This window comes from Epinephelus moara, chromosome 23 (genome assembly GCF_006386435.1).
Source record: "Epinephelus moara isolate mb chromosome 23, YSFRI_EMoa_1.0, whole genome shotgun sequence".
NCBI lineage: Eukaryota > Metazoa > Chordata > Actinopteri > Perciformes > Serranidae > Epinephelus > Epinephelus moara.
Window position 1 is genome coordinate 13797777 of NC_065528.1, and position 12679 is coordinate 13810455.

General features: G+C 41.3%; 1 protein-coding gene across 5 annotated transcripts in view; it reads right to left on the reverse strand.

Moving 5' to 3' along the window:
* celsr1a (cadherin EGF LAG seven-pass G-type receptor 1a) overlaps positions 1 to 12679 on the reverse strand; it is a 119431-nt gene that overhangs the window by 51225 nt on the left and 55527 nt on the right. For all 5 annotated transcript variants that reach the window (XM_050036166.1, XM_050036167.1, XM_050036165.1 and 2 more), the window contains exons 4-6: positions 11771 to 11993; positions 9086 to 9201; positions 5132 to 5220 (exon numbers count right to left, since the gene is read on the reverse strand). In XM_050036166.1, coding sequence (XP_049892123.1) covers positions 5132 to 5220; positions 9086 to 9201; positions 11771 to 11993 — 428 coding nt within the window. The remainder of the gene's footprint in view (positions 1 to 5131; positions 5221 to 9085; positions 9202 to 11770; positions 11994 to 12679) is intronic.

Sequence of the window (12679 nt, forward strand, 5' to 3'; positions counted from 1 at the left end):
CCATTTACTCAGCTAATCAAATTTGTGCAGTCCAACAAGCATTGCAAGTGAGATACACACACAGACACAGGAGACACAAGATGAGAGACAGCAGTCGGAGGAATAAGAAAAACGTAATGTCACATGGCGTGTTCTAAAGAGAGAAAAGTACACAGCGAAAACAAAGCTTCTAATCAAGAATGGAAAGACTGTTACATGTTCATTCTTCAAAACCAGTATGTCTGATCAATGGTTCCAGGACCTTGACGATTATTAAATGCGGCATTGTGGAGCACCACTACAAGGCAAAGCAAGGGCATCTTTTGTGCAAACATGCTCACGCATATCTGAGCTGAGAGCATGGAAAGTATTTTATATCAGTCAATTATCACATCATACAAGGTGCAACACCAGTGAAAAAGCACTGAATCACTGAATGATGATGCAATGTAGACATTAGATGGGGGAGTAGGGGGTGGGGATGTGTCCGCCCCCCTGTTAAAAATGACTAATCCCCTACTGGCTGTGGTCATGGTAAAAATCAATGGACCTAAAATAAATCAAGCATCCCTTGTCTTTTTGGCATCTTTTGTATCCTGATGTAATCTATGCAGGTGGCCAGGCAGATATAATCATGATACAGCTGACATCCTGCCCCAGTGTCCAGCTCAATAACATCATTTCCTGTGACAAGAGACATCACATCCTGTAGCCAGCACACATCAAAACCCAAGACAAAACCTCCTGCTGCTCCAAGAATACCCATCTATGCGCTTTATCTGTGTTTGTGTGTGTGTCTTTCCTGTTTAGGTTTGCCTCGCTGACACAGTCGACTGTCCTTGAGACCCCTGCACCATGGAATTTCAAAAATGTCTTTATCCTTCCACTTCTATTGTGGAACATTTCTAATAGCAGTACGCACATATGGACACATTGAAAAACACACAGACACACACACACACACACGCACACACACTCAGAGTAGCTCTGTATTTGTCTGCCCCCCACGGGTGCAAACACACGCACAGACAGATTTCCAACCGACCTAGATCATTGCAACAATAGCAAGTCCACGTCTGTTGTCATGCCAACCCTCCCCCCGACCTTTCACCTCTGTTTTTCAGCACAGGCACCCTGGTTCTTCTGAGGAGAGCAGCAGCGGCTTTAAAAGGGGGCACCCGTACAACTCTGCACAACTTCAACCGCCTCATCATCTGACCTAATAAATCACCGTCTTTGCGTGTGTGTATTGTGTGAGTGTGCCGTTGGGACCGTTAAAAAGCTACTGGGGGCTCATGTGGGACGAACAACCCTGGATTAGGTTGCAGCAGCTATTTGTGAATCAGTATTATTAGGTAGTCCCTCCGAGGTTCTTGGTAACTACTAACTAGTTTTAAACTAGAGATTCAGGTTGCAACAAATGTCTTTGGTTAATTGGTTGAATTGTAAATATCTGTGGTGCTGTTCAATCAAAAACAATCCCAAAAATAAATTCACAAGCATCATAAGTTGTAACATAACTGTCAAAGAAAAAGAGCTCAACAATATATTATCACCTTGTTATATTCATATATACATACATGGAGAAATAGTAAATTTCATTTCATGCTAACTGACACTGTTAGGTAATTTAAGCTAACGTTATGGACATAATGGTGTGAAATGTGTGGTGTTATTTTTATGAAACACATTTCAATATCTTACTGGTTTACATAATATGTCAGGTGGACAGATGGAGCATATTCCATGTCACCTTGTTTACTCTTCAGTCTAAATTGGTCTTAATTTAGTAAGCTAACGTTAGTTTTGTCTGTTAGCTACTGTACGCAACATTAACATCTGGCAAATATTTACTGAGTGTCAATATCCACTAACAACAAATCTTTATGTAAGTATGTAATTTGTGTTGTGGCGCAACTTGTTTTAATTTACAGATGCATTATTCTCCAATTAGTAAAAACCTGCATTATACGTTTAAGTTTAACTTGGGCTAACGTACGAGGCAAAATATTTTGTTGTCTGAGGTACGTTGTGTTATTTTCTGTGAAATACAATTTAAAATTAAGTTTTCATCTTCAATTAAGAGCATTTTGATTAAGCAATTAACCTTTATTCTTCAATCTAAATTGGTCATAACTTCTTTTAGCAAACTAATATTAGCTTAACCACGAAGCAGAGTTAATGCTAGCTATGCAACTGTTAGACCTGACAGTTACGGTGTTTAATATTAAAGGGACAGTTCACCCCCAAATCAAAAATACATATTTTTCCTTTTACCTGTAGCGCTATTTAGCAATCTAGCTTGTTCTGGTGTGAGTTGACGAGTGTTGGAGATATCGTCCATAGAAATGTCTGCCTTTTCTCCAATATAATGGAACTAGATGGCACTACACACAGTTCCTTCTAGATAAAGTGATATAGTTGGCAGGTGTAGTTCAGTAGAAAAAATAGTTTGTACATGAAACTGCTCACAAGATGGTCTGTGGATTATCTTGAGTAGTTGGGTCATGATTTCTGGAGAGACATTGCTGTAGAATTTTTCAGATACTTTTTGGCACTTTGATCACCACAAGCCGAGTGCCATCTAGTTCCATTATATCAGAGAAAAGGCAGACATCTCTACAGATGATACCTCCAACACAAAGCAACTCAAAAATATGCCTCGGGAAACTGGCATATCACAAATCTACGACGAACATGGCAACCTAAAAACTGTAAGCAACAGCTGTCTTGCAAAGTATTCTACATGTCTAGCTATTATGGCTAATGTTACTGAGATCTGCATGCTAACTTATGTCCTCATCTCTCATTACTACTCCCTCAGCCCCCTACCCTCCTCAAAGCTTTGATTAATAGTGGATATTGTTCACTGAAGCTTTGATGCTCAAAAACTGGTGTTCAGGACAGCCCTACAATATATCAATCACCAGTCGCCATCTTGACCAAAATCTCTTTATAGCTAAAACCCCTGTAAAGCTCCATGCAAGATAACATATGGACTGAGAGGTGTCATGTGTTTGCATGACATGAATCTGGAATACCTCACCGTTTGAGAATTAGGCTCTGATCTTCTGTCTAGTCTCTATCTGTGCTATGCAAGCAATGCTACCTACACACAAATGTGTGTGTGAGCACTCCTTCATGCACGGCAGACACATGTGTGCCTTCATTCACGTCCATACATTCACATGTCAACACATCTGATCTATTGTGAGAACATTACTGCTTTCTGCCATATACATTTCCACTAAGCCCTTCAGCAACTGATGTGGGATTAAATTACCATCAGTCAGTCCGACTTCTGATCATTCAACGCATGAAGAAAAGCTGACCCTGTGTCAGCGCTACAGTCGGCCTCGGGCTAATTTAACGGAATGTGTCACCGGCTTTGCAAATCAGTGGTGTGTATTAAGACTGACATTGATGGAACGCACACATCCCCCTGCTTTACACACTAATAACACCAGGATACACTCATAATACTGGTGTAATACATGTGTGTGCTTACTGCTTGTATCTGCATGTCACTGAAGTAAAGTTGAAGGCTATGGGATCACTAAAGCTAAATAAATCAGGAAAGTAAACTGCACACAACAGGAGCAAAGCAGGAAATCTGTTTGGATGTACGATTAATCTCTTGTTTCCATGGAGACATCCCTACAAACACTAGACAACCCAACAGACAAACAAAACAAAGTGCCAACAGACTGTACTCACTCTGCAAATAATACCTGTGGTAGCAAGGGGCCTTGCAGCAATGTTAACAAAGCACTACAAGGTTTAAGCCATTGTCTCTGGCATCATAAAGGCAGTGCTGTTCAACAGGCAGACTTGCAGCCTAAATACACCTCAAACAATAGATACACATGTGACCCTCCAGCTAACATGGTAGAGCATGGTAGCCTGATTCATCACCTTTGATGAAAACGTCCCTGTCAAGGCTGCGGAGTATGCTATGGGCTCTATACCGGGTCACAAGAAAGAGGCGAACAACCTGTGAAATGTGAGAGGGTGTGCATTGTAGGCTAGCGTTAGGCTGTTAGGCCAAGAAGCAGGGTACAAGTTGCAAAACACAGGTGCTGCTGAAATACGATGCTGAAGTCTTGGGTCAGGCCAGTGATGCTACGGCTTTCAGCATCGGATACATGAAGGAAGAGCCAGAAAGAGATAGAGGGGGGAAAAGTGAATGAAAAGTGGGTTCGATGTCTCGTATCAGAAAAAAGCATAGCACATGCAAACAGTTAGCATATTAGCTTTAAAGGATATAAATGGCTTCATGTAGGAAAGATGATGAATAGTAATAATAACCAAGCAGGTGCTATAGGACCGACGTGGTTAGAGGACAAGCGTTATCTTATTTCCTGTCTGGTTTAATGTCATAATAACAATGGCCGCAGGCTCTGGAAGTTTGTTGGAAGTTAACACCAGCAATTGACTGCAATGTAAGCCCTTCTAATATAATATTACAAGTGAAGTGGATACATGAGCTAGGTTGTGAAATAATCGCCGGCTCTTGTCTGAGATCGGACTTCGTGGAGAGGCAAGAAGACCAGCGTGGGAACCTTTTGAAAAACAACTTTAGACACCACGAATGAAACAAACTATGATGTCTTCTTAGTGATTAAGATTCAACTGAGATTGTGCAGCTATCAAAGTATGCATGGTCTCTCGACTCAGACACATATACATACTTACTGGTATGACATGTAGCTGGAAAATACAGTTGATGAACTTTTGACCCTTGAAGTTGGAGCCAGGCCCCTGCACTTTCAAAGAAGCTATACTATAATTCAGCGTCAAAGGCTAAGGCAGTGGGGTGAGCCTGTGTCAGAGTTAACGTCATTAGTCAAGCCTGCACCGTTAAGATAATCTCCTGAATCAACAGTCAAGGTCAACTGCCTCTGTAGCCTCAAAGAAAGCCACATTTCATACACTTTACTCCCACTGTACAATTTCAGAACTTATCAACGCCCAACACTGGCTAACTGTGATCTCAATGGGCTGCGCACTATATGGACTTGATGTTTCTATATTACAAACTCCAAAGCAAACTGAAGGCTCAGCAACTCACGTTTTCCCTTTCAAGCACTGAGAAGTACATTTTTACTGAAGGAGAAGGTGCAGCGCTCAGTTGGGTGACAAAGTTCCTTACCTTGTTGTAGTAATGGAGCTGAACCGAGTGCCACTGGCCATCACTGACCCCGCCTGAGATGTAGGGAGACACTGTGGTCTTTGTCTCACCTGGATGACGAGGGAAAGAGGGAGGAAAAAGGAAGAGAGTGTGAGTAAATGGGAACAAAGGTGGGAAAAGACAAAGTTGTTTCCATTTAATTTTGGGATACAACCGTTGTCATGTTTCACTAATCTCTATAAACAGATATCTCTCTCTGAATGCAGATTCTGTAGGCAGTGGTACAGGATTTTGGTATCGGAAGCATTCAGGTTGGTAGTCTGAGTAGTATTGACCAATTGACATTTGAGCAGGCCTTGGTTGCCTTCAGGTAAACAGTCCTTGTCGAAACAAAAGAGGCAATATGCTCTGGCTGATGCAATCCTCTGAAGAAGACTGAGCTTTTATTAGCCTCTGTGTAGCTCATCTGCACTCATTTGCAGATATATGTCTATAGAGATTAGCGGAAATATTGTCTGGACCCGTCTCAAGTTGGTAATCAAACTGTAGACAATAAGCTGTGCACGGAGGAGGAAGTCTCGGCCCCGATATCCTCTGGCTACACAGGATCTCCATTTGCAGAAAAGCTCCCACATACTTTCTACCTTGCAATAGAAATAACTTTATTGCAATGTTTCAGTATTTTGACCTTCATCAAGAAAACCTGATGAAGACCTGTTTGCCTGATGAAGGTCTCACCCCCAAAACATTGCAATAAATGTATTTCTTTTGCAAGTTAGACAGTGTGCGGGATTTTGTCTGCAAATTGTGTCCTACTCGTCCCTCTTCTACACACCTGTTTTGAAATGTGCGATCTGTTTCTTTGTTCTGTACAATGTATCTCCCAAAATGTTGGCCGTTGGCCGTTATCGTCATCGGACAATAGCTGAAAGGTTCTTAGATTAATGTGTAGATATAATGTGTTTAATTTGTAGTAAAACTAGCACAGGTAGAAAAGAATCATTATGTCAGCAAACTGACTTAATCACCATCTAACATTAGCTAATGTTTGCTAACATTATCTCCTGGTCATACTAGACCTAGTAAGGTAGTAGCAGCGAAACTCCTGAGTGTACTGAATTGAGCAAAGGTGCGTTTTTTTCTTATCAGCCAACTTTAGTCTCATTTTAATGTAACTGAATAAAAGGAGGAATGCTACTTCACTCAACATATTCCACAGGTTATAAGTCACCTTTAAAGGAAGACTGTGGCCTTGCTTGACATACACACACACATGCACACACACACCATGATCATAAATCAACTGGGAAAGCCAGTATTAGTCTGTAGTATTAATGGCTCTCAGTGAGAAGATTGTGCAGCACAATAGCAGCAGATTTACTGAGGGTTTACTCTGTTTGTCAAGGGCAGGAGCAGCTTGGGCAGGAATCCACTGCTCTGGAAATCAGTAAACAGTACTGCAACACTGACAAGTCACATCTGTGTGTGTGTGTGTGTGTGTGTGTGTGTATCAGTGAGAGGGTTAATGAATGATGGCTCAGTTTTCTAGCTCTGCACGTGAGAAACAGAATAAGGGTGAAGTATGTGTAAGTGATTGTACATCCTACTTCGCTCATGTGTTCACCGCACTACTTCTAAAGATAGAAAAGCACGGAAAGAAAAATACTGCAAACAAATCAAAGAGTTTCCTCCCACCCTTCTCATTACCCATGAGTCATAATTCTGAGTATTTAATTTGATGAGTCATGCATTCAACATTTAGTCATATTTCAGATTTGAAGTGGGACACAAGGGCTTGGCTTGGCTCCCAAACGGGCTTCACCCAACATAATGATATTGAACTGGATTCCTCCCTGTATGGTACCATGGGAAAGTAGACCGACTCTGAAAACAACAGTCACAAAGCTGAAGAATACGTGTTTGATCTGCAGTCCAACAGTTACAGTTTGAACAATGATCATGGGTGTGTTTGATTCATTAGTGGAGAGTAACTAGTACAGTTACTCAAGTACAATTTTAAGACACTTGAAATCCACTTGAGTATTTCCATTTTCTGCTGCCTTACTTCTACTCCACTACAATTCAGAGGTAAATATTCTTCTTTTTACTCAGCTACATTCATCTGATAACTGAAGTTACTTTGCTGATTCAGTTAAATGATATAAAATATAATCAACAAATATAATGTGATGTATTATTATAGGTAAAGATGAGATAACAGGGGAATTCACAAGCTAGCAGTGTATGGAGTAAGCGACAGTACACATTAATGCATCAATAATTATAGTCCAGTATTGTAATATACATTATTCTGAAATGGGCCATTCTTTTGGGAGTAGTGCTGCATGAAATTAAACTAATAGTTTCCATTTTGCAGTAGCTTGCTGGTAGTTCAACTACATACATATTTGCATCATAGTTCAAGTAGTTAAATTATTTTTTTTGCCATATTTTGTGTGTTAACTACTTGAACTACAAGCAATTTTGGGCCATTAAAAGAAATCATTTTTATTTTACCATTGCTTCTCTACTGTGATTGAACCGCCTTTGACCATAATTAGTCAGAAGTATTGACAATTAACATTAACAAATGTTCAGAGGAGTTCTTGCAGGCTATTTTAGAAGTTACCTGGTTGACTGAGTAATCCATCTTGGTGCAGTACTCCCACCTGGACTCTAGTTTCTGAAGGCAGGTGTTTGACTGATGGACATACGAAATCAAAGCTGACATTCCATGTGCTTTCCAAAGAACATGTTTTGTTTGTTTGTTTGTTTTTTCTTTATTTATGACCTATGGACAAGTGAGCACTTTTTACAAACTCAACTGAGTGGCATTTTTTTTTTTTGCTGGCATGTGACTTTTTTCTATTATATTTTGTTATAATTTTGTATCAAATGTAAATTGTCAATTTGATCATTTTTTACAAAGTAGCTTGAACTACCTTTTCTCAGTAGTTTTAGTTAACCAAACTAGACTCCTACTTCAGGTAAATGGACTGTACTTTTCTAGTCTTTCCTTTTTACAGTACATGTCACATTCACTCATTCACACACAGTCAAACACTGGTGGCCGAGGCTGCCATACATGGCAATAACCATCCAATGGGTCATCATGAGCAACTTGGGGTTCAGTATCTTGCCCAAGGAAACTTTGAAATGCAGACTGGAGGAGCTGAGGATCGAACCCCCAATCATCCGATCAGTGGATGACCTGCTCTACCTCTGAGCCACAATCGCAACTTTGCTATAGTTCAACTTCTTCCAGTGTGAAGTCATTGGTAGCTTGTTAAGTTTTCAAAGTACCTTCCCCAACACTGGCCTTTCAGCATAAGTACTTTTTGATGCTAATACATATGTACTTTTACTTTGACTTTAACTTGTTACAGAGTATTCCTACACTGTTGTATTATCACTTTTACTAAGGTCAAAGACTTGAGTGCTTCTTCAACCACTGCTTTGATTGCACATGAACTTTATGTGTGTAAGTATGTATGCTTTGAAAGCTTTCATTGTTTGTGAAAAAGTTTTGATGATTCACTGATCATGGGCATTTAGCCTCTGTGTGTGCACATGCAAGCTTGTGTGTATTGAGTTGGTGTTTTTTGGCCAGTAATGTGTCTGTACCATCATCAATCAACCTGGCAGCTCCCACTCTGACGAAGCAGCTGCTTTTAAAAACAGTAAAACACACCCATCTCCCTTCCCAACACATACAGAAACACATACACACACAAATAAACTCGGGTACATTTGCATACATGCATGCACTAAAACACACACACACAAAATCACACACCTTGTAAAAGAAAGTGCGTGTTGATAAGAGTTATTCAGCTAGCTCTTTGTGAAAGTCACTTTAGATAAAGTGTTCTTACGCCTGTGTTAATCTACTCACAGTGTAGCTGATATCAACAACCATTACTTTATGTGGCATACACACACACACACATACAAACACACACACTGGGGCCTAACCTCCAGAGAAGGTGAGCTGAATCTGCTCGTCAATGATCTCCAGAGCGATGAAGTCATGTTTTTCATTGAATCGGCCGTTGTAGAGAAGCAGAGCGTTTCTCTCTCTGGTAGCAAACCTGCAGAGACGAACAGGATTTAGAAATTGTTTTTCAACCCAAAAATGGTGATTCAAAATTATGTTGCTTTTTGCTATATAACAGACACATTTATCCAATCTAAAAGTACAAAGTGAGAAAATTAAACGATTTGTCACACACAGGGGTTGAGTGTATTCCAACTGTTTTCCCCTCTCTGGCTCATGTTTCCTGTCACATTTCTAAGCACCTATCCAACTCAAACAGACCAGGACTGAATGGTTGACAGCCTTGCAGATAGCTTTATGACAAAAGGACCGAGGAGCTCTTAAGGAAAAGTCACTTGGAAAGGAAAGGCAGGAAGTGTAAAAGCTGGAGGACCGCAGAGAGGAAACAGTCCCCCTTAGATGATGCTTGAGCGTATCCACGAGTGAGTGAGGAAGAAAGACCTGGTGAATACCTACTCATGAGTGTGTTCCACGAAGGTGCAAAGTTCACATGTGTAGCTGTTTGTGTGTGTGTAAGAAGTGTAAGGTGAGGGCGAGGAGTCAGCCGGCAGATGCCAGTGAGGCCGACAGAGCAGGAAGTCAGGATGGCCGTAGCCAAACACTGATAAGGGAAACTCATCACACAGCCTTTCCTGTTTTCACCGCACTGCAAACCTTTCTCACCGACACACTGTCGACGAACTCGCATTAACCAACTCATCTCACCTGTTATGAAACACACGATAAAAGTTTTTCTCTCCATAATATTTATTGTGGCGCAAACTTGCTGAGCGAGGGTTGTTTTCCTCATAACGCTGCACACTCAGATGGAGAGTGTGTCTTCTGTATTGAGAGGAGGGAACTGGGACACAATGGAAAAGCGTGCACATGTCTCGGCACGCCCTGGTTGACACACTTTAGCTCACCGAACGCAACTGCGTTTATTTATGCAGTTCCTCACACTCCCAACATTACTACACACTGCTACAAGTATCACAGACATGCACTGCTGCTGCTGTGAACAGTGGAGGAATGTAACTGAGTACATTTACTCTAGTACTGTACTTAAGTACAAATTTGAGGCAACTGCACTGACAGCTCTAGTTACTTTTCAAATCATGTATCATGTATCTCAAAAAGTGATTATTTTGAATTTGAATGTTATTCCTAAGAAAATTCTCCTTCTTCTAAAGCTAAAAAGTCTTTAAAAATCACTGGCATACTTTTACTTGAATATGGGTTTGAATGCAGAAAGTTTTTTTTACACCTTTTGCTGTGAAAAGGTGTGTGCTTCAGCAAAAACAAAAAAGGACAGCCAAGACTTTGTCGATCCAAACCTTTAGAATATGCTTTAAAAGTAAACGTGTTACTTGAATTTGGTGGCTAATGACACATATTTTGTGTAAATAATACATTCTTAAAGGCTATTCCAATTTTTAACAGGAATACTCATTTAAAGAGTTCAGAGTGATGTCTAATGTTAGCTGCGATCGTTCAAGAGCCCTTTTACAAGCTTCTTGTTATAGCGCAAGTTGGACACGGCTACAGTTAGCGAATATATTAAGCTAACGTTAGCCGATAAAATCTGTCAACAACAGTTAGCTACAGCCTGAAAAATGGACAGTTGCCATTTAGAAATGAGAAGCCTGCATCTGTCTACTTCTGACTGAAATCAAGGACCCATTGTTTTAAATATTACTAAGAATTCCCAGTAATAAATCTGCCACTGTTATCATTGTAAAAAATTAGGCGTAGCAACAGTGGCTAAGGGAGACAGGGTTTAGTAAATGGTCAGTTCCCTTTCGGTCGGTACACTCAGTACAACACATTTGTATGGGGATTGCGTCCTCGCGAGACCAACCTGAAGAAACTTTTTCAACACGCCTGTCAAGGCCAATGAGACTGTCGCAGGCAGGGGAAGTCCCGCCTTCCCTCGGGGCTATAAAATACCCCTCAATCTTATTGCACTTCACCTCACATAACCTGAGTATTGCAGAACACTTGCTAGCGATTTAACTGTCCACAGGAGGTGAGCTTGCTCCCTACCCAGGGTGTCGCTATCAAGGCTGTTTCTGCGTTGCGCTTGTTTAGCTTGCTAACTTGCTGCTCTCTCGTTTAGCCTGGCTAACGGTTATTTGTTTAGCGGTGCGCTGCTCTCTCGTTTAGCCTGGCTAACGGTTATTTGTTTAGCGGTGCTAACAAATACCAGTTTCGAAGTGCGTGTTTAGCTTGCTAACTAGCCGTCCCTCTGCCATTTAGCCTAGCTAACAACTATTTGTTTAGCCACGCTAACAAATTCCCATTCCGAAAAGTTTAGCTCCAGCTAACGACTCGCCTGTTTAGCTTGCTAACTAGCGAAGCGGAATGGCTCCGGTAAAGAAACGGCACTCTCCTAGCGGGTCTAGCAAGGCTAGCTCAGCTAGGAAGTCCAAGTACCGTCCATGCCCGAGTGCTTGTGGTTTTTCCCTGTCGGAGACAGATACGCACGACGCCTGCCCAGTGTGTCTTGGCATGTGAAAGCGGCACTGAATTTCATCCACAAACAATTATTTGGAAGTAATGGATAGATAGGACTTTGAGTTAATTGGTACATTAAAACAACAGGGGAAGTCCACAGAACTTACGTGAAGGAGACAGTGAAGTGGAACCTCTGCCTCAGGCCTCTAAAGGTGATGAAGGACTGTCCAGGGAAGCTCCGTGTGGTCATCTCACAGTAGGGCTTCTCAAACTCCCCTGGTGGACACTGGCACATGAAGCCACCGGCAAGCCGGTTGACACACTTGCCGCCGTTCCTACACACACCAGGCACACACCGGCCTGATGATGCATTCAGCTCGCAGTGCTCCCCTATGAGAAGAGAGGAGAAGTCAGGTTAACAGCTGAGCCATGTTGCATTGGTTGTTTTTTGTACCGGGTTGACACCTTCACTGTGCCCTGGTTTGAACTGGTAAAATCTTTACACCCTGTCTGTTAGACAACACTATGTTTTCTGTAGATATGAAGTGTTGCAACAACAGTGCAAAGCAATGTGAATGATAAATCACCTGTCATCACATCATCTCATCAATTTATTATCATTTCAGCCTTTCTGTGAAGCATGTTGTCCACCGTTGACTGAAATACAGATGCATCATCTGTTTGGAATCCAGTTGTTTTAACAAGATGCCTTTGATTATAAGTCAAGCTCACTTACACAACAGTGTTAACGTAATGTTACTTAAGGCCCCTTTTAAAATGCCAGTTTGAGTAAAGCCTATCTCCATCTAAGCATTAGCAACAAAGACAAAGCCCTGTTTATAGGCCTTTTCTGGGAAGCACAGGTCTTAGCCGTAGAGTTATTTGGCCGTATTTGGAGAAAAGAGAGAGGATGGGAGATAAAGAGGAGTATGGAGCATGGAAAGGGCGTGACAAGGGAAAAACCTTCACAGAGAGTGGATGAAAAGAAAAAAGAACGTAAGAAACTTGGATGAGCACCAATTTCCTGATGTTAAATTCAGACAAAACTGAAGTTATTGTTCTTGGCCCCAAACAAC